The 23,945-nt window shown below is 55.9% G+C and overlaps 1 protein-coding gene across 2 annotated transcripts in view; it reads right to left on the reverse strand.

Moving 5' to 3' along the window:
* Positions 1 to 23,945, reverse strand: part of MINDY4 (MINDY lysine 48 deubiquitinase 4) — a 95,302-nt gene that overhangs the window by 30,505 nt on the left and 40,852 nt on the right. The window contains exons 6-12 of one of the 2 annotated variants that reach the window (XM_024563105.3): positions 19,322 to 19,380; positions 14,489 to 14,595; positions 12,078 to 12,194; positions 10,707 to 10,795; positions 3,598 to 3,699; positions 2,010 to 2,073; positions 1,070 to 1,135 (exon numbers count right to left, since the gene is read on the reverse strand). In XM_024563105.3, the coding sequence (XP_024418873.2) occupies positions 1,070 to 1,135; positions 2,010 to 2,073; positions 3,598 to 3,699; positions 10,707 to 10,795; positions 12,078 to 12,194; positions 14,489 to 14,595; positions 19,322 to 19,380 (604 nt within the window). Of the gene's footprint in view, positions 1 to 1,069; positions 1,136 to 1,942; positions 2,074 to 3,597; positions 3,700 to 10,706; positions 10,796 to 12,077; positions 12,195 to 14,488; positions 14,596 to 19,321; positions 19,381 to 23,945 lie in introns of both variants that reach the window. The other variant, XM_045197397.2, reaches the window with a different exon arrangement.

The raw sequence follows: 23,945 nt of genomic DNA on the forward strand, positions 1-23,945 counted from the left end.
CTCCCCGCCCTTCAGCTGACACGCAGACTTGGGGCCAGCGGTCTCCTGGCCTGGGGCCATGCCACACCTCCCTCTGCAAGGCTTCCTTCTCCTTTCTGTGCGCCTGTTAGTGGCCTCTGTCAAGGTCGCCTTAAATAATTATGGCCATGGTGATTGTGACAACCCCGACGAACACTACCAGCCCTGGCGATGTTGAGCTGGGCACTCCATGTGGTGCTCCGAGGCAGGCGCTGCCACCATCACCCCCTTGTACAGGTGAGGAAACTGAGGCCCAAGGTCACACAGCTACTGAGGGCTGTATACTAAATGCAAAGCCAGGCCAATGTCTCCGGAGAGCACATTCTCTCCCCTGCGGCACTCAGCTCAGTCCAACCTCCACAAAGCCATGGGCTTCAGCCCCAGTTCGAAAGCCCTCAGCTCTTAACCACATTGCTCCTGGCCTGGCCAAGTTCTGCATCCCCTCACAGCCCGCAGTGGGGGCACACCTTGCCTCCAACAGATGGTGTGTTCCGGGGCCCTGCCTAGCCTTGCCCTGCCTCCCAGGGTCCCAGGTGAAGACCCATGCCAAGCAGGGTCTCCATCCAGTGTGCCCAGACCTCCGATGAAGCCCAGAAATCCACACTCCTGTCACCCACCCTGCTGCTGCTGGGCCCCCGAGGCACTGACAAAGGGTCCTTTGCTCCCAGAGGTGGCTGCCTCCCCTCGAACAGACTCAAAGCTCTCATAACCACCGCCCATCTGCTGCTTCCCTTCACTCGGACCCGACTCCGCCCCCCACTGCAGCCCGCACTATGGCAGCATCCTGTACCTTGTACCACGGCCAGTCCTCAAGGACGCAATGGCAGTGACTGGACCCCCGTTCCCCAAGTTTATGCTTCTCCAGTCTAAATCACCCACCACCCTCGGCCATGGCGCCCAGGGCCACCACCAGCTCCTTCCCAGCCTCTGCCCCCCACCCCCTAGGGTTCCCACCCTGGAGCACGACTCCAGTTCACCAGCATCTCTTCTGCTAACAAAGCAGACCGCTTACTTAACAAGGACACGCCACAAACCACACCGCTGTGCATACCTGATGGATGCTCTGTCGCAGGAAAGCCACCAGCTCCTCGTAGCAGGTCAGACTGTGGAGCGTGAGCTAAGGAGACACAAAGGCACGGGTGACCCACCAAACCCTGGGCATCCAAGAAGCACCTGGGGCGGACGGGGCCCTGAGGGGTGGGTGTCCTATCCTGGCCGCCGTCCTGGCCTGTTCTAAGCCCAGGAGGCAGAGTCCCAAGCCCAGTGGAAAGCAGAAGATATGAGTATCTTTTGCTTTCTCAGGCAGGTCAGGAAAAATTACTTTTAGAGAAAACATCCAACCAAGTGAGACCCTTCAGAGGCTCCCAGGACCACAGGGGCCCAGACTCGGGTCAGACAACACAAACTAGGTGAAGCAAAAATCCTCTGGAAGAGGAGGCTGATTGGCCCACTGCTCAGAAATCCTCCGTGAGGAGGAGGTTAACTTGGGGAAAAGTCACTGTTTCTGTGTTGCCGGCCATTCTCATTTTCTGTTCCTTCCCTCGTTTCCCTTAGGTCTGGTTTGATGGCCAATGCTGGGCCCTATCAACGCTCTTCCACACCTTCCACCTTCCCTCCCCTCTGCACCAACCCCTCTACGCTCTCAAAGCAAGCCCAGAGAGGACGTGGAGACGGAGACATGAAGGGGAGCACGCGAAGGCTGGGTTTAGCCAAATCACAGTATGCCGGGCTGCTGGGGCAACTTCAGGCTCGGCACAACCTTGACGTCACAGGCCGCCCAGCAGTCTCTTTGGGGGCCATAAAGCCAGTCTGGCAAGAGCCCATCCCCAAAGCCCCCACCTCTGCCTGCCCCAGCCCAGGTGGAGGGCTCTGCAGGCCGGGCTGCAGGGAAGGCTGGCCCCTCCCCAGCAAAGGAAGGATTTACTTATATGAAAGGAGACTGGGCCCAAACAAAGCCAAGGGTTGCGTGATAATTTTCCAGAAAGCCATACTGTTTCTAAGACTCCATCTGCTTTGTATTTCCCTGTTGGAATGAACTGCTGTGTTCCCGAAGGCCTGAAAAGGAAACGGAGACGCATGAGTCCTGTGCATGGAAAGAAGACATGACCTCAAGCCAGGGCCAAACCACATGTGCCACGAAATGAGGACAAACGAGAAGGTGGTTCTGGGGGAGAGAAGGGAGCCAAGGCGTTCTCCTTTCCCCTGCTAGGCCAGGGCCAGGGCGCGCCACTAGCCGAAAGAATGAAAACAGGAATGGAGAAACGACAGCAGAAAGCGACCAACCCGAGTCCTGCCAGGAGGGAGGCTGCCTGTCACCCACGACTGACAAACGCCTCTCCAGACGCAGGGATGCTGGCCTGCCCCTCGGGTTCGTGACATCAGAATTTCTGGCCTCTGTCCGGTCTGAGGCTCCCACCGAACCCATCACCCAGTGAGACATGGACGGGATGCTGGGCTTGGGTTGGGAGCCCGCCGTGCCCTTAGCCTGCTGTGTGGCCTCGGCCCAGCCACTGCCCCTCTCTGGGCTTCTTTTTCTTAGTCTGTCAAACAAGAAATTGAGTTTTTGCCCCATCTGCTCTCAGGGCTGCCAGGCAGCTCCTGAGGGCCAAGGGTAATCCGTTAGCTGGAGCATGGGTACCCAGGACAAGCACGCCACAGGAACGGTAAGCATGGTGACGCCAGCACCTGCTGAGGCGGCACTAGTGTGTGACGGACGTCGTCCTGAGCGCTCCGCTTTGCTGTCATTTTTCATCTATTTACATGGATTGGGGACTTAAACAGATAGATAATATTATCTATCATACATCGTTTTATTTATACTGACTCATTAATTCCCCCATAATCACCATATGATATAATCATTATCACCCCCATTTTCCAGATAAGTAAACAAATAGAGCACAGAGAGGTTGAGATGGTCGCCCAAGGTCACAAAGCCAACAAGCAACAGTGCTGGGAAAAGGCACCCCTTTACTAAAGCTTGGCCACCTGGCCTGCGAAGCAATGCTTCCACACTGAAGGGCCAGGCCTTGAAGCCAGCCAGCCACCTGAGTGCATTCAGAGGACAGCACCCCAGTCTGGAGTAGGAGCAGGTAGCAGGGAAAAGGCTGTTGGCTCCAGGCTCCACCACCAACCCCTCACCTGAGCTCCCCCTCAGAGGAAGGGAGGTCCAAGCGACAGAGCAAACAAGAGTGTGCTCTGGGGACTGGGGAGGGGGAACTAATCGGGGGGTGACGGGGTGAATTGAGAGGCTGTTTTCCGAGGCTTCCGGATCAGGGGTGCTGGCTGCCGGGTCAGAGGTCTTTTGGGCAGGTTCTCTCTCCCAGAGCTCCCCCAGGAGGGAGGCAGGGCAGATCCAACCCTGTCCTGAGACAAGAACGAGCCCCCTCCCAGGGCAGGCTGCCCAGCACAACAGGCTGACTCTCTGGGCTGGCCCCAGCGTGGGGCACAGGGCAGGCGTCTAGGGGGGTCACAGATGTGGTCCTTATTGCAACGACACCCAGCCAGCTTGCTCACAGCTGGGCCAGCCCGAGGTCAAGCACAGCCCTGGGAAGCAGCACAGCCCCAGGAAGCACTTACAGTGTGACCACGGCTCTCTCGTGGCCCCCGGCCCGCCACAAAATGTCCGCAATGGCCAAGGCCAGACAGTGGGTCCTGTGGGCATTCGAAGGTTGAAGCTGCCTGAGGATGGAAAAGGAAGTGCATTTATGACTATGGGGACATGAACTAGGGACAGCTCAGCCCTGTGGCAGATGACCCACCCTTTCCTACGCCACCCAGAGGGGTTCCTGCAGAGCCTGGGAGGAACCTCCTCAGATGAGGACCAAGGGAAAGGCTTAGAGGGAGGGGCCCTGGGCAGGGCTGAAGGAGGAGCAGAGGGGACTGGAGACTGGGCTGGCCCTGGGGTGTGTGTAAAAAAGGGTGGTGTGTTCTGATGGCCCAGGCGGCGGAGCAGACGGGCCGCAGGCCTGCTGCCACCTGAGGAAGGAAAGCCATCCTGGGCAAAGGCTAGGCGCTGCCCTGCCCCAGCCATGCCCAGTCGGACCCCTGGACCCCTGGAGACCACAGCTCATGCAAGCTGTGGTCTTCGCCACACCGGCCACAAGGCGATAAGACCACAGTTGCAATCTGGGGCCTGACTGACCAGTGGCTTAGAAGTCATGCAGTATGGGGAAGTGGGAGAGGAAGGATTCGAGATGAAGAACACAGGTTGGGGACTGGGGAGGGGGAGGCAGTCGGAGGTGCCTGTGGGACACCCAGGTGAAGCTGTCAAACACCTCTAAAGCCCAGGAGAGTGGCCAGGGCTGAGTGTAGGTTTGTGAGCTCCCAGCACCTGAGGGTTCCTAGGCACTTGGAGTGGCTAAGATTGCCCAGAGAGAGGACAGGAAGGGCAGGGGTGGTGGCCAAGGATGGGGGAGGCAGAGGAGGCAGAGCTGGGAGGCAGTCCTGCCCCACAGTATAAAGAACGAAAGGACTGTAAGAGGGATGGGTAGTCATCGATGCTAAAAATGGCAGAGGGATCGCTGATGAAGGAAAAAAAAGGGTAACTAAGAGGCCCCTGGTGGGTGAAGTGAATGAGAGGGAGGAGGGACACAGTCGAATACAGATGCTTCTTTCCATTTCCATTTCCCGGGCTCGGATGGTTGTACTTTCATTAACCGTTAAAACCACCCTGGAGAGGAGGCAGGTACTACACAGTCTCCTTTTCAAAGTGGGAAAGCTGTGGCACAGAGACTAAACAATTCATCCCAAATCACACAGTAAACATTAGAAATCTTAAAATGGCATTCAGGGAGGATGGAGAACTTGGGAAATGGAACCAACCGTCTGGCACCCTTGGCTTTCAGAACCAGCCTCCCTTTGCCTTCGAGCCTGGCGTTCCAGCACCATGCTCCTGGTCACAGACCCTCCCAACCCCCGTGTTTATGCACAAAAGTCCTCTTTCTTTTCTGGGCTTCACTTTAATCACTTTTCCAGTCTCTCCATCCTTTTCGAAGCCTCCTCCAGCTTGCTCATATGAGACACAGCTTTCCAGAAAGCACAGTGGAGTTGGGTAAGGGCAGCTGTCAGGCCTGAGTCCCTTCCTGGCTCCCAGGCCTTGGGAAGCCCCTTGCCCTCACCACCCATAAATGGGGCACTGGGCCAGGTGCCTCTAAGCATCATGCCGGTCTAGCCATCCGGCCATCGAACCGGCCCCGGGGCAGACAGGGGTGTGCACCCGTGTGTGCGCCCAGATGGAAGTCAAGAGGAGGGAGGTGATGTGTCACTCACTCTACTATCCCCAAATAATTTGGTGTCTGTCTTCGCTGGCCACAGCTCGGTGACAAGGACGGTCCTGCATTACCTCGATTGGCCAGACACACATTCATCAACCCCCTACCGTGCACCTCGCTCCTGGCCGGGCTCTAATCCGACAGGGCTTTCTGTGAGAGTCTAACCCCCAAAGGAGCTCAGGGTGAAGACACTTGTCTGTGGAAGGGTGGGAGTGGGGAGACAGTTCCCTCTGTGTTTGCCAACATCACCCACGTCTTTCAGAGACGTCTCTACCTTAATTACTTTAAAGCAGCCTGACCAGCCTGAGTTTATAGAAAACTCAGAGGACGAACGGCTGACAGTGAATAGAGGGCGGTTTGTCCACCTGCTCCTTCTCACGGTCAAAGGCTGCTGGAGCAGGTGGAAAGAGGCTGGCCTTGGGGCCACTGGCCTGGGTTCCCAGCCTGGCTCTGCTCCCAATGTCCCTGGAGGGGTCTTGGGCAAGGGCCCCCCCTTCTCTGGGCCTCAGATCCCCCAATTTCAGAGGAGAGAAGGCGAGAGGACAGTGTCCTTGTCTGCAGCCCTGTCCACACCCGCAGGGTGATTCGGGCCCGCCGCCTGTCTCTTCCCACCAGCTGGCCAGCTGGCACAACCTTTCCTCCTCTAGTGGAAAAACCCCAGTCCCGCTGCTGGGCTCTGTCCTCCCAGACTGAAGAGAGGCCAGCTGCCGGCCTGACGGAGCGGGCCTTAACAAAGCCAGACAGTCCTGCAGAAAGAAACACCACCCCTGCCAAGAAGCCTTCATGTCGGCATGGCTTCACAGGAGGGCATAGTCACATCCTCCAGGCACCTTTCTCAGAACCATTTCCCCACTAGTTGCGAGGGGAGCGAGCGAGGAGGGGAAGGAGAGGGAGGGGCCCTCTGCTGCCCCAGCCCGCAGGGTGGGCAGAGCCAGCCCAGGACAGCATAGAGCCCTCAGTCCACAGGTCCTGGAGGCACCCCCACAGAGCTCGCCAGCTGCCGACACTGCCGAGGTGTGCTGTGCCAGGCGTTCCTGAAGAGACAGGAGTGTGCCCGTTTTTTTTTTAAATTGGGTCATCTCTGACATCCTGGAATTTCAGAGTCAAAGGGAGCGCTGAAGCCTCAAACCTACACCAGCATTCAAGGCCCACGAAGAACATCAATGGCCCAATCAATCAATATTAAAAATGAAGAAATAAATCAATAAAGCCAGAGGAGCTGGGGACTGAGAGGTCCCTGCCGAGATGTCAGTGTCCCCTTTGCTCACATGAGACAGTGGGTCCCCAGGTATTTGATGTACTATTCTGTGTACTCTTTGGTATTGATTTTTTCTCCCAATTAGGAAAAAAGAGGAGGTTCTGCAGAGAAGCCCTTCATAAAACACCGAGTCGGCGTCGGTCACTGAGATGCCATCTGGGCGTCCAGCACTCGGGGGTTTCGGGCTCCTGACGCTCGAGCCTCCCAGCACCAGCCCCTCCCAACCCCTCTGGCTCTCTCTTTGCCAAGTCTCATCTGGGGCACAGCAATGTGTGTGACTGACAGGGCGTCCTATGCCAGGCTTGGCTCTGCCACTGAAGCCAGGTGTGACCTCAGTTTCCCTACAGGTACCACGGCAAGTGACGTCCATGGTCCTACTCGCTTGCAGAGCCCTTGATTCACAAGGACTTCATTTGCAGGGCCAGTGTCAGGCAGGACAGAGACGCACCAGTGGAGGAAGGGAAGCCCTGCTCCCCCACACCGTCAGGTCACCAGGCCCTGGTCCCGTGCTCTTTAGCACCCCCAAGCTGGGGACAGGCTATGGAGCACAGAGCCAGGCACTGCCCCCAGCCTCAGCAGGGCAGCTAAGGCTGCACAATGCCCGCTTGGCAAAGGCAACTCCCTGGGGCCTCTGACCTGCAGGCCATCACCCAGCAAAGCATCAGCTCCGACTCTGCCCTCACTGGCTCACACCTCCCTCCACCGTTCACCAGCCCCTCACTCCCTTGGCCTTCGCTTGACCCTCGCTGCAGCCTGAACCCAGGCAGGCTCTCTGCTCCCAGCCCCAACCTCCCTGCAGCCCCAATGCAGGCTCACATCTCTGTAGAGTCGGCCCATCACCCCCAGGGCCTCCCCTGGCTTGTCCTCCTCAGAGCCACCTGTCTGTGAGTCCCCTCAGGTGTTTTCAGCAGCCCTGGCTGCAAGAGAGAGCCCAGGTCACTGGGCCAAGCCTTCTGCTCCTCCCTCTTGGTTGGGTATGAAGAATGTTCACCCTCAGGCCTGCTCCATGGTCTATGGGAGCAGGTAGCCACTGCTGTGGTTAACCTGCATGGAGAGCAGCTCAGCGGGCAGGGCCTGGGGCAGAGAGGAGGGGTTCACAAGGAGTGCCACAGATGCTCCCTGGAGGAGGGACCCCGGCCAGCAGGTAGCCTTCCCCCAGAGTGGGGCTCCTTCCCCCCAGGCACACCCACACAGAGCCCCAGCAGCCGCTCCTCCCCTTCTCCCTGTGCCTCCAACCTGTGCCCCAGGACCCACTGCAGACCCCCCACCCTGGCCTCCAAGGGCCTCCAGTCCAGGTTGCCTCAACCCCTGTCTCAAGGTCTCGCAGACAGGGAGCCCTGGGGGCCAGGGCTGCGTGCCCTCCCCAGCAGAGTCTCGACGGAGCTCTCCATGTAGCCGGCGCTTACACAGACACCCGTCAGAAGAAACTGGGACCTGAGTCCACACTCAGTCAGCAGCTGGCTAGTGGGCACCGGGGTGGGGGGGGGTAGAGAACCTCACTCCCCACAGCTGGCAGTTGTTTTTCAGCCGGCAGGCCCCCTTGGCCCCCAGTCAGGATGGCTTTCTGCCTCCCAAGCCCTGGCTCTTGTCTCTGGTGTGGAGAGCGGACTCTACCCCAAGGACGTGCCTAGAGCCAGGGGCTCTCACATCCCCTCAGTGAGCATGCAGGGTGGGCAGTACCAAACTAGTCCTGTCTGGTGCCCTGGGCAGACACGGCCATTCCTGGAACCAACTCAAAACCCTTGTCCAGACTACCAAAACACGATCCACAGCTTCTCTCAGAAGTCCAGAGCCCCAGTGAGAAAGCAGCTGTGAAGGAGCACGGAGCTGAAAAGAGTTGTAAGTCATCTATGAGGGCCAAGGCCAAGGCTTGACCTGAGTAGACAGCCTGGCCCTGACCCATCTGCCAGCCCCGGTCTTGTCTGGCCCCCCCAAACTCTGCCTTGGCCACCTCCAGCCACTCTCAGCTCCTCTCCTGGCCCTGCTCTCCTGCCCTCGGGCCCTGGCACACGCTGTTCTCCTTCCTGGAATACCGCTCCCCCTCCCTGTTGGTCTGGATAACACACGCACTCGTCCATGCATTCACTCAATGAAAATCCCGTGGACGAGGCCTTGGGCTGGATGCCAGGGACAGGCTGTGAACCAGGCAGCCCAGGGAGGCCTGTATTCTCATGGGGCTTGAGTCTGGGACAGCAGCTGTGGGCTACAGTGCCAGTGACATGGATGAGCGGGCACTAGTGGGGGGCAGGGGGACTTGGGGGCAGGCCGGGTTTGTCTCAAATGGGGAGGCCTGGGAAGGCCCCCTGAAGTCATGGCCTCTGGGTGCTGAGAAGCCGCACGCAGGGCCTGGAAGGCCAGGAAGGAGTGTGAGGGATCTGCTGAGAAGGGCAGCTGAGGGAGGAACAAGCGTGCACAAGGATGTGAGCGAAGGGGAATCAGCTGTCCTGTGCCTCCGCCAGATCTCGGTAAGATGACAATGTCACAGCTCTTTGTGTCCAGGTGAACCTTAGCGTCCTCTGTGTCCCCTGTGACCTCCTGTCTGCTGGTCTGGCCCTCACGTTCCATTGTAGGTGCCAAGAGGGCGAGGGCACAGTGGTCTCATTGAGCCCCGTCTCCCCTCCGAGCACCTGCTAAGTCCCCCACGTGCCCCCTGTTAGTGTGAGGCTGGTGGGGACACGTGCACTCAGAGGGTGTCCCTGCACTGGGGGGCCGGCCCGGGCCCTGCACTGGGCACGCCCACAGGCAGGCAGGAGTGCTCCTGAACACGGGGCACTGTGCCAGCCTCTGGGCGGGGTGGACAGCAGAGCTCTGCCCACAATGGGAACGAGAGCCTGCCTGCACTTGGCTGGGCTGGCCCTGCAGGTCAGGCCGTGGGGATGGCCCCGCACCAGGGAAACAGCGAGGGATGCACCTATGGCGGTGAGAACGAGGACAAGCGAGATGTCACTGTGCTTATGGTTAACAATTCTGACTTGAGCAAAAAACACCTTGATTATTACTTTTTAAAGCAATTGGACAAATTATAAAATGCCAAGCATGACAAGCTGCCTTCAGGTGGACCATGTCTAAGGCAAAATCAGTGAAGCCAGTAAGGGTTTCAGTGGCACCGCACTCAGCGAGGCACCTGGGGACAGGGGTCTCTGCTCAGAGTCTGACCCTGCATAAATGAGGAATAGTCTTTGTTGTCTTCATAACACCTAAGCTTAAAAAAAAGGCAATCAAATGCCTAGTTCAAAAAACAAGTGCTTTTAGTTAAAGAGCCAGCAAAACTCAACTGCAATGTTAGAGTCTGTTTAGTTACAACTGCGGGGAGGAGAAGGGAGGTATCTACTGGGCAGGAGGATTCGCCCAGGGTGCTGGAAATACTTCCTTCCTGACCTGGAGGATGTAATCACGGGTTTGTGGTTTGGTGATAATTCATTAAGCAGAATGCATCTTTGTTGTGCAGTTTGGGAGTGCGCACTTTTCTGTACATTCTATTTCAACTAAAGACACAAGCTAGCAACTGGGCCCGCAGGGAAGAAGGCGCCTCCTCATTAAGGACGGCCTGGGCCCCAGCCCCTTCCCAGCCCGTCTGCCTCTGCACCCACCATGGTGCCAGATCGCAGCTTTCTGCCCGCCCACCACCCTGACGGGGCATTTCTGGAGACAAGGGACTCTGCACCACTTGTGCCTGCACAGAAATGCTCCAGAAGTGTCTGCTCAGTGAGTGAGAATGAGAACGAGGTGCCCATGTGCAAACACTTAATGTGTGTGCTGGAAAATAAATGGCCGAGGGTGTGGAAGCAATGTTCTGTGGGGCTGTCTGGAATGTGCGGTACGGCTGTTGGCAGAGGTGAGGTAATGTGGGGAAGGAGGCGAGGCCTGGACTCCGGGGCAGGGTCAGCAGGTTGGCGTGGGGTGGATGGCAGCCGGGCAGATGCCGCACCGAGGAGGGGGTGGCCTCAGTTCCGATGCCACCATGTGGAACTGCACTGGGCCACCCTCCCTGCCTTTGTGAAATGCACGCCCCCATTGCACGGGTCGGCACAGGCCTGTTCGCCAGCCGCCAGTTCCCCTTCCAGGACACGGGAAATATCGGGAACACACGTGCTTCCTTGCTTGTTTTTTCTGGACACTCCGGAGAGGACAAGGGTAGGTAATGTGTGCTGACTTACCGAGCATAGTCAGCTCTGCTATCTCCTTCAAACAGGAGCTTCTGCAGGACACAGCCTTGGACAGCTGCCAGGACCCCGCAGGGACCACCCTGCCAAGAAGGACACAAGTGAGTGCCAGTGAAAAGTGACCTCCAGAGCCAGCCTCTGCCCACAGGTGACAGAGCACAGGGGCCCCTCCGAGCCACGGCCTTGGAAACAGGGGTCTCTGACATGGTGACTCCTCCTACAAGGTGCTGACCCCCAGCCCCAGAGAGGGGATGACAAAGGTCCAGCACCCATCGCCAGTGGGAGGAGCGAGTCTGCAATGTCTGATGGGGGGAAGTGACTCTCCACAATGAGTAGATGTGGAGCTAGGGACGTCACCATAGGTTTCCAGTCACCCAGGAAATGTCTCCATGTCCACAGGCTGAGGGTGTCACTTGTCTCCTCAGCCTGCAAGTCCCATCCTGACGGCCTCCTCCTCCAGCAAGCCATTCCCAACCATCCCAGCTAGAAGCAAGCCCTTTGGCAGCCTCCGCTTACATGAGCTCACTTCTGCCCAGCCTGTGGCCCGCCTCGGCACCCATTTGGCTTGTCTTTGTCCCCTCTCCCATCAGCCTGAGTAGGCTCCTTGAAGAGCTCATCCCTGTAGGTACTGACAAGTACAGGGTGGTCAGAGCAGTAAGCCGTGGGTGCCCCTGACTTGGGGGTGCAAGAAGACAAGCTGAGTGTGGCCATGCTGGGAACAGAAGCTGTTGTCCTGGGTTCTCCCCAAGGCAGTGTGGGGCGGGGTGGGGGGCTCCTGGGTCTTGAGAAATGGAACCCAGTTCATCTGCGGGATTTAGAGGATCTGCTGGTCCTTAAAAAGTCCACATCTTGGGAAATAGTTATAAGCCATGTTCAAATCCCACCACAATCGACCTCTGTCTCCCTGTCTTACATCACACCACCTACTCATGTGCTTCTGCTTCTCACACTGCTGCCTCTGCCATTTCTGCAGACCCCAGACTCTCTACACCAGACAAGCCCCCACCCCTACCCTCCACCCCACTTTGTTCATGCTCTGCCGGCCTCAAACATCCTTTCTCCCGCAAAACCATGTCCCCATGCTCAGCCTTGGCCCCTCTCTAGTGCCCCGCCCCTGACAGACGCAGGGCCTCCTCTGCTCCTCTCAGGGCACTCCAGCACCGCAGCACTCACAGGCAGGGCGTGCCCCAGCCCTTGCTCTGGTGGCCATGTGACAGTCCTTCACTGGGTGACAGCCGGCAAATGTGGGCTGGCCAGCACTGCGTAGCCCAGGGAATGTTCACATGTTTTACCAAACTGGGGTGCGTCCCACCCCATTGCAATGGGCCCGCAGGAAGGTCCTGGAGAAACTTAAAAGCAACCTGCCTTGTTCTGCACAATGCCGTATCTTAACGGGGCTGTGTCACTGAATGAAAAGCTCTGGAGTTTCCACTCTTCATTGAAGCAGCAAACGCTGGACCCAAACAGAACGGTCTTTAGGTCCTGTCAAAAGAAGAGTGTGTTTTTATGGGTGGTTTTAAATGTAAACAGCACACCGCTCCATGGAGGTGCCCCCCCCCACCTGCCCCACAGCACGGTGGCCCATCCTCCGCCAGGGATGGCTACCTTCTTTTTAGTTGCAAACCCACCCTTCTCACACTGGAGGAAGGATAAAATGGGCCCTGAGGGTCTCACCTCTGGAGGGTCTGTAAACCGAGCCAGCCTGTGCTGGCCCAGGCCAAAGCCTTTTTAGGTTCCTTAGAGGGAACTTGAAACACAAAGCACTAGTTTCACAAGGCAAGTTCTTGACCACAGTTAGCATCGCCTACTGAGCTCCCACCAAGCCTGATGCTCAGGCCACCTGCCAGACAGGCTAAATCAGAACCCCTGGGCTTCCGGCTGCAGGGTATTTGTAAAAGCTCCCAGGCAATTGATGCTGGTGCTGGAGGACAGGGTGCTGGTGCTGGAGGACAGGCTCAGCAAAGCCTCAGGCCAAATCCGCCCCTCCCCCACTTGTTTCATAAGTCAAGTTTTGCTGAAACACAGCCCTGCCCGTTGTTCACGTTCCGTCAGTGTCTGCTATCACACCGCAATGGCAGAGTTGAGTGGCTGCGACAGAGCCGAAAATGTACATCTGGCCCTTGGAGAAACAGTCTGTCAGCCCCTGCGCTAAGATAACCCCTTACTGCAGGTAGGAATCTCCTCTACAACGTCACCTACAAGCAGTCCCCCGAGACCTCAGCCTGAACACCCCAGCCACCCAGGGAGGAGTTCCGCCACCTCATTTTTTCACAGCTCTGTCTTCTCTAAACTTCCGGCTGACATGTAGCTCATGGTTTACCTCCCACCAACCAATGCCACGCTCCAGAGCCCCTCCCCGCTGCCCGGCCTGTGGACAGGAAGGCAGAGCCTCTGTTGGACGGACGCCCCCTGCCCACACTGGCTACCTCCTCTCTCTCCACCACGGCTATGCATCCAGGGGCCCTGAAGAGGCCTACACGTGGATTCCGATGCCACCTCTCCAGACCCCCTTCTCTCGATTAGGTCTGTCCTACAAACTCAGAGTACTTCCCTCTAAATTTTTTTTTTCCATTAAGTACAAGGAAAATCTCGGTGACAGCATTTGTCTACATGCCATCAGATGTGGGCTGGTGGCACAGGAGAGCCTAGGGCGAGCCCACCTGTCAGGGTTTGGTTCCTGGAACCGATGACAATCATCCGTGTATTTGAACTGAGTTTCTCAGAGGCACTAGAGTTTCGTGGCTGAAGCCAAAGTCTTCTCTCTTAATGACAGAATGCCAGCGGCTTGCTGGGCCCAGCACAGTCACCAGGTCACAGGGTTATGAGCCACCTGCCTGGTGCGGTGAGCCCCAGACCAGACCTTCCTTTGATCTGTGTGGGCCTCCGGTTCTCCAGCTGCTTTTGGAGAAGCCACTGCTGGGTGGTCTCCACGGGCCTCTAGGGACCCTCCCCATTACATGAGTGCCCACTGCAGAGAACCACAGCCCTGGGGCCACAGCCAGCCAGCACATTTCTTCCCAGGTTCAGGGTCACTGACACACGTCTGACCATTGGCAGTTTCCAAAGAAGGGAAAAAAAGGGAGAAGAGGAGAAAGAAAACCTCTAGAAAAATCTCTGACTTTCAATCGGTGTGTTGAGTAAATACTTGGTAAGTAGGAAGACGAGGGGGTCAGCTGTGTCCCCAGGAGTTTTATTTTTTCCTCCTGGATCCCAGCTAAAGAGCCAGGGCTGGGCAGCAGGCACAGAGTTCCTCCCGCTGGCCGAAGGGAAGGGTGAGGCCACCGGGCAGCAGAGGTGGTGAGGAATCCCAGATACCCCTGCAAAGGAGGCTGCTGTGGCCAAGGACCTGCTCCCCAGGTGTCCTGGGAGACCGCTGGTGCAAACCTGGAGGAATGGTCAGCGCCTCCCTGTCCTTCCTCACTGCAACCCAGCCTGAGGGTGCGAGCAGGAGCAGGGCCAGTCTAATGAGGACAGCCCTCCCATTGCCATCCCAGCTCAGGAGGACCCTCGCAATGAGGTAAGGCTGCTCTGGGACAGAAGAACAGGACCCTGGAGTGTCTGGATGGGAGGAGGTGGAGAGGGCTGGGGGCGCCAGGACTAGGCCCCCTTTCCTGCCTCTCGGTGCAGGGTTTCTTCTGCATCCCACCCAAATTTCCATGGTAACAATGACCAAGAGGTTATATTGAGATAGGTGGGGCCAGAGGGATCACAATCACCTCATTCACACCCACGCAAATCAAGATGCAGCAACTCACACTTTTAAGCCGACACCCTACCTTTGCCACTGAGAGGTCGATTGGCTTTGATACTGTCTGAAGCTTCAGCATTGACAGAACTGGAGAGAGAATGACTTCTTCCTGTATCGACTCGTCCTCCACATCCTCTGAAAGAGAACCTTGGCCGTGTGAGCTCTTGTTATAACTCACAGAGAATAGAACATGAAGTCACGAAACGCCGAGGGCACTGATGAGTTCTGAGGTGCTTTAAATGAAAGGTGGCCCCTCCACCCCCACCCCCCTTCCTCTGGGGCTCCCCGGCCCGCCTCAGAAGGAACGAAGGCAGAGTGAGAGCACTTGATTCTTGTCCAAACCCCACACTGGCCCATGCCACAAGGCTGCTGGCGGGTGGGACACAGCTACGGGTCCCCTGGGAAGTTCTGCTTGTGGGTACACAGTGAAGAAACTGCCCGGGGCCTGGGCCTGTGAGTCCACCCAGAAAGGCCTTGCTCAGACACATGTCTTACGAAAGGTGGGCATGAGGCACAAATCTGTCCCTTGAGGCCAAACGTGAAGAGGGCAGAATTGGCCCAGGAAATGCCATCATTCCTGATAAAATAATAATAGATTATCACCTCTGTGGGCTGTAGTTTTCATTTACCAGCCACTCCTGTTTTATCACCTAACCCCCTAACAGCCCCGAGGGAGTAATTATCACACCCCTCCTCCCTGGTTGACAGATGAGGAAACTGAGGGTTAGAGAAGGTAAGTAACCAGCCCAAAGTCAGGCAGCTTGGAAGTGGCAGAGACAGGAAAGACTCTTTCCCAGGCCGACTCTTCACTGGTCGGCCTTCCTGCCAGCCAGACGTCCCTGGACCTCCAGCCAGAAGGGACACTAGGTCACATTCTGGACACAATCGCCGTACTCCTTGGGCGACTGAGGCCCAGACAGGGCCCCGTGTGAGTCTTAGAGGCCCCAGCCCATGCTTCCCCAGCAGCTGAAGCTCTCCTGGCCATCTGCCTGCCACTGCACCATCTTCCAGAACAGCTGCTGAAGGACGCACGTGAACGCCGCCCAGGGCAGCAGTGCTGGCAGGGCTGAGCAGGCCACTCTCCAGGGAGCCTCGGGAGCCTCCTATTTTCTCCCCCATTTCCCAAGATTAAATGATAATTTGAAAAATGCACCATACTGTATAGTTATCAACATTCTTTCCCATAAATCTGTGCCTCTGGAGCTGTAGACACATCACGGCCCTTGCCCCACACCTTCTGGAGATAGCGTCCAAAGGCCAACAGCCCCAGGATACATCTTATATCTTATCCCTACTGCCTGCCCTGGGACAGGAGCAGGCACAGCCCAGGTCAATGCCTCAAGGCTCAGTCCACCAAAAAGGAGGCAGATTCCCCTTTTAGTCTGCAAAACAATGCTTTAATAAGTCTGGGATTTAAATGAGAACCTTTCATAGTTAGGGTCTGTGAAAAAGCCACCCCATGACCATGGCCTTACGAAAAATACCCTGCAACAAAGAGCAGATGTTCACCCAGCAACATGCAAGGAGCTTAAAAACATGGCCCTGGGTAGACAAAGGAAGAAAGCAGATGGGATTTACACCCATTTCAAACACATGCACACCCAACAACACTACTCATTTTTCAAGGACATGCACAAGCCAAAGATATCGACTGCATATCATAGAATGGTTGCTTACAGAGGAGAGGGTCAGGGGAACTTTGGGGCGGGGCCAAAGGAAAATAAGGAAGAAAAGGCAAGAGGGAGGGAAGAGAGGGACTTAGGAAGGGAGGGAGGGAGGGCAGGCTTTGCAAAGATCAGTACTGAGAATTGTTGCTGGAGAAATAGAAATAATTCAACCATAGACCTCAGAGCCCCAAAACAGAGGGAGAGGGTAACCTGAGTGACTCCACCAGGCCCTGAAGGGCTCCTTGCAATGCCTCAGGCCAGACTGTTTCCTGGAGGAACAGAACGGGCAATATTTAAGCCTATCTGGAGGCATCTGTTTAGTCTGAGGTTGTCCAGGAGGGAGCCAGGGCTGAAACACCCTCTGCTTGGGCCCCATGAAGGACGTCTGAGGGTGGAGGCTGGGGGCTCTGGGGAAGCGCAGGCCCCGGGAGGTGGTGGGCTGCCTTGGTTTCTGCCAGGAGGATGCTGGCCCCTGTTCAGGGCGTTGGCTCAAGACCACACAGCAGGCCTCGGGCCCAGATGTGGCAGGACCGCCATGCAAGGGCAGACAAAGCACTACCGAATGACATGTTGGCCAAGCGGACACAGCCATCTGCAAATGCCAGTGGTTTGAGGAGCTATTTTTAAGGCCTTGGTACAAATATCTGGTTGAAAGGAAGCAAGAGATTTTGTTTCCCTTCCCATTTTATTTATCCCTTGGAGGAGAATATATGAGGCCCCTACACATCTCTTTCCAGGTGCCTGCTTGGTAGTTCTGACTGATTACAAGGTATCTCTGGCAGTACCCAACACAGCCCCACTCCAGGCTTCGGTTGTGACAACAGATTCGCTCTCCCCAACCTCCCACAGGGGACCTGGCTGAGACCCCCACCCTGTCCCACACGCCACACTGTGGCATCCCTGGACCATTCTGCCTCCTGAGTGCCTCCTCCTGCCTTGCCCCGCCCTTTCTCTCTCCACTGTTACAGGAACATGCCATTGGTTTTCTGTTTGCTCATCAAGCACTTTACTCAGCATGTGCCAGGGATTAGGCGGGACAGAGAAGGGGTGAGGATTAAAACATCAGCCATGCCTTCAAGGAGACCCCTGCCTATGGGGGGGGGGGGGGAGAAAGAGTCCCCCACAGAGAATATAGCATCAGTGCTAAAACAGAGAGGAGTGCAAAAGGTTTGAAGCGCAGAGGGGAAGAGGTAAACAACTCTTCCTTAAAAGGCCAGGGAAGCATCCCATGAGAGGTGAATATTTCAGCAGGGTCTTGAAATACCCATAGCACTTCCCCATATAGAACAGGGGACCAATCACCTCTTTTCTGGACTATTCCAAAAGCCCCCTCACCAGTCTCCCAACATCCTGGCTCGTACTCCTAGAGTCCATCCCCCACACATGCAGAGAGAGCCCCAGACACATAGCCCTGGACGTCTCCCTCACCAGCACAGACCCATCCGTACTGGCAGATGGTTGACAGCCACACTCTGTCCCACAGCACTCAAGACCACCCCTGGCTGCCCCAGCCTTCCTTCCCAGCCTCCTCTCCCGAGGGCCCCACAACCTTCCCCACAGGCAGGTCACCCCAAGCCAACCTCTCTCTCTCACACTCCAGGCCCTGGCCCCCACGGCCCATTTCACAGCTCTGCCTGCCCATCCTTCAAAGCCCAGTCTAAATCCCAGCTCACCATGGACACTTCCTGAACCCCCCACCGAACGAGGCTGGCCTGCCCTTGCAGCAGCAAAGAACTGAGGGTCAGGTGCTTTCTGTGCTGCTATGGGAGCCACGGCCCTGCCCTCCAAGAAGGAAGGCACTTGGACTCCTCGCCATCTTCTCGCAACAGTCACGTAATGGCCAAGACACGTTTGCTGAACTGGACCAAGGAGACAGGACCTGGGGTGGGGAAGAGCATGCTGTCCCTCTAACCAAATTGGATTCCTTCTTCCTGCCCCCACACCAAAGCCCCTCCCCTTTCTCTTGGTGACTGTGTTCCACGGGCTCTTTTCTCTCCTCCTTTTTGAAATCCTTAGCTGATCCACTAGCCAAGAGGGGCCTGTCTCCCTCTGGAAAACACACACACTTCAAAGTGCTGGGTTCTAAGAGATTTGCTAAAAGCCTTCCTTCTAATAGAAGCCCTCTGGGCTCTGAAGACCGGGAAAGGCTTGGCTTTATGTCCAAACAGGAATGGCTTTCGGTGGAAAAGCTTCAAGTGAGGATCTCTACAGAAAGGCCCCAGACGCCAGCGCTTCCTGGCTCCGTGCTCACTTCTGCACAGCCACGTGCAGAGTGCGGCCCCTTCCTGGATAGGCCACGCGCCCCCACCTGCCATTTCTGATGCTTAAAACCAGGGAACTGTTACCTCTGAAGTGAGCTGAGCGGGATAAACAAACCCCTGCCTTTCAACTTCATCAAAGCAAGCCACGAGACTGCCTGTCTCACTCAGAAACTGCCACAGGGCCTGGCTTTCTTCCTTTCATTGAAAGGAAATGCTTAAGAGGCCAGGGAACGTGCGTGAGCAGCTCTCTGTGCCAAAACGGCCCAACAGGTAAATCGTTGGCTCCTGGAAGCAGAGCAAATGTGAAGGCGCTCACGCCTCCGCGTCTCCTGTCTGGGCGCTGGTGCGCCACCCTCCCTTCTGCCGCTGCTTTGCCGAGCCCTGCAAACGCCCCAGTCTACGGGGAGCAGAGAATCACAGAAAGGGGCAAAAAGGCAGCTTCAAGACTAAAGAGTGCGTGAGGAGTTACTGAGGTGTATACCTACGTGGGAGCACATCGAGCTGAGCACCGAAGGGCTGTGTGCCCTTGCACTTCACAGTTCCTAGTGCACGCCTCAATCAGACACATTTTTCAGAAGAATGGACTTCCCCGGGCACAGCCGAACTAATGTTTTGACTGAGAATGGTCTTCTGGAAACCTTTGAGGATCTGAATGGCCCTAAGAGAACCTCCAAATGCAGCAAAGACTCCTCGGTCCCGCCCCAGCCCCAACCCCCGTGTGGACCCAGAAACGCAGACTTCTTATGAGGATTTCTCTGGAAGGGGAAGATAGACGGTACAAGAAGCCATCAACCAAAAAGAGAGAAGCTTCCTGAGGTTAGGGGGGAAGAAAGGAGCCCCACTCCACCTGTAGAGAGCCCTACCACCCAGCACCTCCAGATGAGGACCCCTGGGCCCTGGGAGGTACAGCACAGAGGCAGCAGTCACACCTACCGAGCTGCAGGGCACCCAGCTCACCATCAGCCTTGCTGGTCACTGGCAGCTGATTCTTCCTAGAAAAAGAGAAAATGGCAATGTACCCGAGGAGAACGGCAGGGAGATGCAAACAGCGGAGGAGAAGGGGCTGGGACCCGGAGAGGTGCCCTCTGGCTCCGGCCCTGCCCCTCTGTGCGCCTTGCACTGGTTACCCACCCTCTCAGGGCCACAGGGTCCGCTGGATGGAACCAAGTTGTCCCCAAGGTGCCTTCCAATGCTGTGTCCACACACACACACACACACACACACACACACACGACAGTGTAGTTTGACACCTGCCGCGAACCGAGTACGAGTCAGTTTGCTGGTGTCACGGTGACACCGCTGGGAAGCACACACACAGGTTCATGCAGCCATGACACAGGTCCTTCTCCTCTCGTCCCTACTGCCTTTGTGTCCCTTCTCCCAGCTTTCCTGGAAAGCTACCGGCCGCCATTTAAAGGCACCAAAGGACCTGCCCTGTATCCTTTTCCTACTGAAAAATTCTCCTGTGCCTCTGGCTTGTAAACTCCAGCATATGGATGAGGAACTTTCTTAAAATGGCCTACCTGTATTTACTCCTCTTTAGGGTCCCCCCCCCTCCAGCATGCATCCATCTGAACTAAAGTAAAACCATTTTCTAAAAAGAACATATTAAAAATAACAATATGACATCACTCTCTGAAAACCCGTTTACTATGTTAAAAAATGACAGCTCTTTTGATGGTGGCATTGAAATATCTTTTCCTCCAACATCCTTGCAGGGTAAGATATGATTGAAGTAACAATTGTAATCTTGCCACGGCAGGTTCCATTGAATTGGCTTCCTCCTGAAGATGTATGAAGGGGTGTGCGGGGAGATCGCAAGGACGTGCAGTACCCAACCCGGGCACATGCTGCTTCGGGTCCAGGCTTCCTACTCTGGGGCTGGGACGCGGAGCTCTTCCGCCTCCCCCCCCCCCCCCCCCCCCCCCCGCAGGCGGCCCTCCTCCTCCCCCTGGCCTCCCCACTCGTCAAGCCATTTTCTCCATTCAAACCCGCCAAGTCCCTATGCCCCTAGCTACCGGGATTCTGCACCGTCCTTATGCGGATGGTGGAAGACGGGGCAGGAGAGAGGTGCTGCGGTTTGGAAGGGCCACAGAGGACATGAAAGGTCAACACGGATCCGGAGCTGGAGCCGGAGCTGGAGCCAGCCCTCCCCAGGCCCCAGCACTCACATCAGAAGCTGACGCCTGCCATCCCCCACCGGCTCCTCCACCACTAACTGCTAAGAGACTGAATCCCACCTCTGTCACCATCTCGCCCGGAGACCAAGACGAGGTGCCCTCCCCTCACTGCCCGTCAGTGTCCCTGTCTGAGAAGCGATGACCGAGGCACAGGTGTAGACGGGCTCCACGCACAGAGAACGGCAGGAGCTGCTCCGCACATCTCCGCAACATCCCACGGGCCAGGACGCCTCTGCTCTCTGCCTTTCCCTCTCTTACGTAAGCCAGGTCACTGCAGTGGCCGCCTAACTGGTTTCCCGACCCCCCAGTGGAAGACCCCACCCCATGCCAGCCCCCCACATCTTCACGTGGGTGTCAAAGGCATCTTTCTAAAAAAGAAAATCTGACCACCTGCTGCCTGGCCGACGTGCTTCAGAGGTTCCACATCACCACCATCATCAATAATCATATTCATAAAAATGGCAGCAATGAAACACAGCAAATACTGTTACCTGCCTCCTCCGGCTGTCCCAGGCACTGCACTGAATGCTTTGCAAGCAGCAGAAATCCTCTGCCTCTCGGAACAGCCCTAGGAAGTAGGTACTGCACTGAGTCTCAGGCAGGTCGGGTAACTTTCACAGAGTTACACAGCAAGCAAGTGGCAGCACGAGAATCGGAACCCAGGCGACGACTCCAAAGAGCCCCCACATACAGCACTTCCTTATGAAGTCGGACCCAGGCCCGATATGGTGCCCTGTGGGCTACCTATGGCCTGGCTACCCACCTCCCAGCTCAGCCCACTCTGCACCCACACACTGCACCTGCTTCCCCCATGCTGAACTTCTCAGCCCACACCTCCGTACCTTTTCCTTAGCTGTTCACTTCGCCCGAACTATCCTTTGGCAAACCCACACTAACGCTCTACAGCCCAAGTGGGATGTCACCAAGTTCTCAGCTCCATGGCACACACCACTCATTTCTCCCCTACTCACCCAGCACACAGGTGGCAGCTATCTGGCAGGCCCGTCTCCCTGCCCAAGGGGACACAGCCTTGGAAAATAAAGACATAAATTGCAATACAAGGTGGTATGGAAGGCTGAATACTGGCCCCCAATTAAATCCATGCCCTGTGAATGGTCCCTTATGTGATAAAAAAGACTCTGCCAATGGGATTAAGTTAAGGAGCTTGAGGTGGAGGACGATAGCCTGGACTCTCCAGGTGAGACCCATGTAACTACAAGTGTCCTCACAAGAGGGAAGCAGGAGAAGATTCGACACAGAAGAGGAGAGAGAAGATGAAAGCAGAGGTTAGGGGGATGCACTGCAAAGCCGGAGGAAGAGGCCGCAAGCCCAGGACTGTGGGCAGCCACGAGAAGCTGAAGCAGGCAAGGAAACTGACTCCCCTTGAACCTCCGGAAAGAACTTGCCCTGCCCGCACCGTGGCTGGAGCCTCATAGAACTGACTTCAGACTACAGTCCTCCAGAACAAATGATAAATTCACATTGTTTTAAGCCATGAAGTTTGTCCTAGTTTCTACAGCAGCCACGGGAAGCCAACACACAAGGTAAAAGACATAACCACAGAGGTGCACAGGACTGCAGGACTCTACTGGCCACCTCTGTGTCCCGTGTACCCAGCACTTAGGCAACACTCCTAAATGAATGTCAAGCATCCAGTGACCCTCATAGAAGCTGGGTGACTCATACAATGTCACACAACTTAGAAGTGACAGAGCCAGGACTCAAACCCAGGCCACTGTCTCCAAATGCTCTCTCTTGCTCTTTCTCCTACTTTATGCTTCCTTCCTTGCCCAGAACCCTCCATGGCTCCCTGTGAACCTTGGGACAAAGTCCAAGTCTCACAAGTAGCCCTCCTGGCTCCTGAGGGCAAAGCCACAAGGCACCAGGGTGGCCCTGCGCTGTGGTGCAAGGGAGGGGGCATGTTCCCGCTGCGTAGGGTGCAGCTGGGCCACTCCCGGTCATGGGACTTCCACCGGGGCTCCATCCATCAGCCACGAGAGCCCAACTCGGACGCCCTGTGCACACTTCCCATAGACCTCCCAGCGGAGGAGACTTGCAGCTCGCTCACACTTGGGGAATGTGCCTTTGTTCCTTTCCTGTGTCCCTTTGTAGCACGAGCGCTACAGGGTTTAAAAGGTCAATTTGAAAGCATGTTCTTGCCTTTGAATGAAAACTATTATGGAAAACAATGACAAAAAGATAAATCAAGGATTCAAAACACTTTTTCAAAAATTTGATTGTGCAGATAACCCAGCGACATGTGTTAAAGCATGCATCTGATAAACCCATGGGAGGAAGGCCACAGACAGCCAGCTCGCCTGCCGTGTCTGGGCGTCCACTCCCCACCCAAGCTCCTCTCTGCACCCCAAGGGAGAGGCGAGAACCAGGGCGCTGTGAGTGTCCAGAGCTGCCTGTGACAGGACTCAGACCCTGGGTAACTGAACACTGGTTGAGTGGAAAGAGCCACTTGGAGGCCTGAGTGCCTGCTCCCCAGCACCCTGCCCAGTCCACATGACCTTGGGCAAGTCACTCACCTGCTGTGGGCACCCATTGCCTCATCTGTGCCCTGGGGGGTGGTCTGCGCTCGCCCACCACTGTTGGGCATGACCAGGTACTGGGGCTCCGAGGGGGCGTGCCCGGGCCATGCCCTTCTTGAAGATGCTCTACTGCTTGTTATCCCAACACTCGGAACATTTCACCAGCTCTTAACGTAAAAACAGAGACAAGCAGTTGCTCTTTCCTGTATGGCTGGTACTAGACACTTGGCCAAATTAGTTATGGATTCCAAAAGAAAGGTGTCCTGTGGGAATAAAGATATTGTTCTATTGTTGAGAACTCAGAACCCAGTGTGAATGGAGTTCAGACTGACCCCATTTATGCAGCACGGGAATCTGAAACATAAGACATTAATGTAAGGCTCCCCAAGTCAGTGATATCCCAGCACACGTAACCAAAGCAACGCAGTACCTGAAGGGCCACTCCCACAAAGAGGGTCCCGCAAGACCCCCAGGTCGGGGAGAGAGACTCTTTAAAAGTCCACTGAAAATATGCTCAAAATAAAATGCATCAGAAAAATGAGCACCATAAGTGAAAGCCAGCTAAAACAAAATTAGGACTCCCAAGAACTCGAGATAACAAAAAAACAATTGAAACAACTTATAATAATTTGAGATATTAGTGAAAGCTTTTAAAAAAGAAATTAAAATTATAAGAAAAGCAAAAGACTGTGAGAAAAAAATGGGCAGCTATGAAAAATAGTCATAAAAATAAAAAGTACTTTCCCTGGCTGGTGTGGTTCAGTGGATTGAGCCTGCCAACCAAAAGGTTGCTAGTTTGATTCCCAGTCAGGGCACATGATATTGTGCCAGTCGATATTT

Source organism: Desmodus rotundus, chromosome 6 (genome assembly GCF_022682495.2).
Source record: "Desmodus rotundus isolate HL8 chromosome 6, HLdesRot8A.1, whole genome shotgun sequence".
Classification (NCBI taxonomy): Eukaryota; Metazoa; Chordata; class Mammalia; order Chiroptera; family Phyllostomidae; genus Desmodus; species Desmodus rotundus.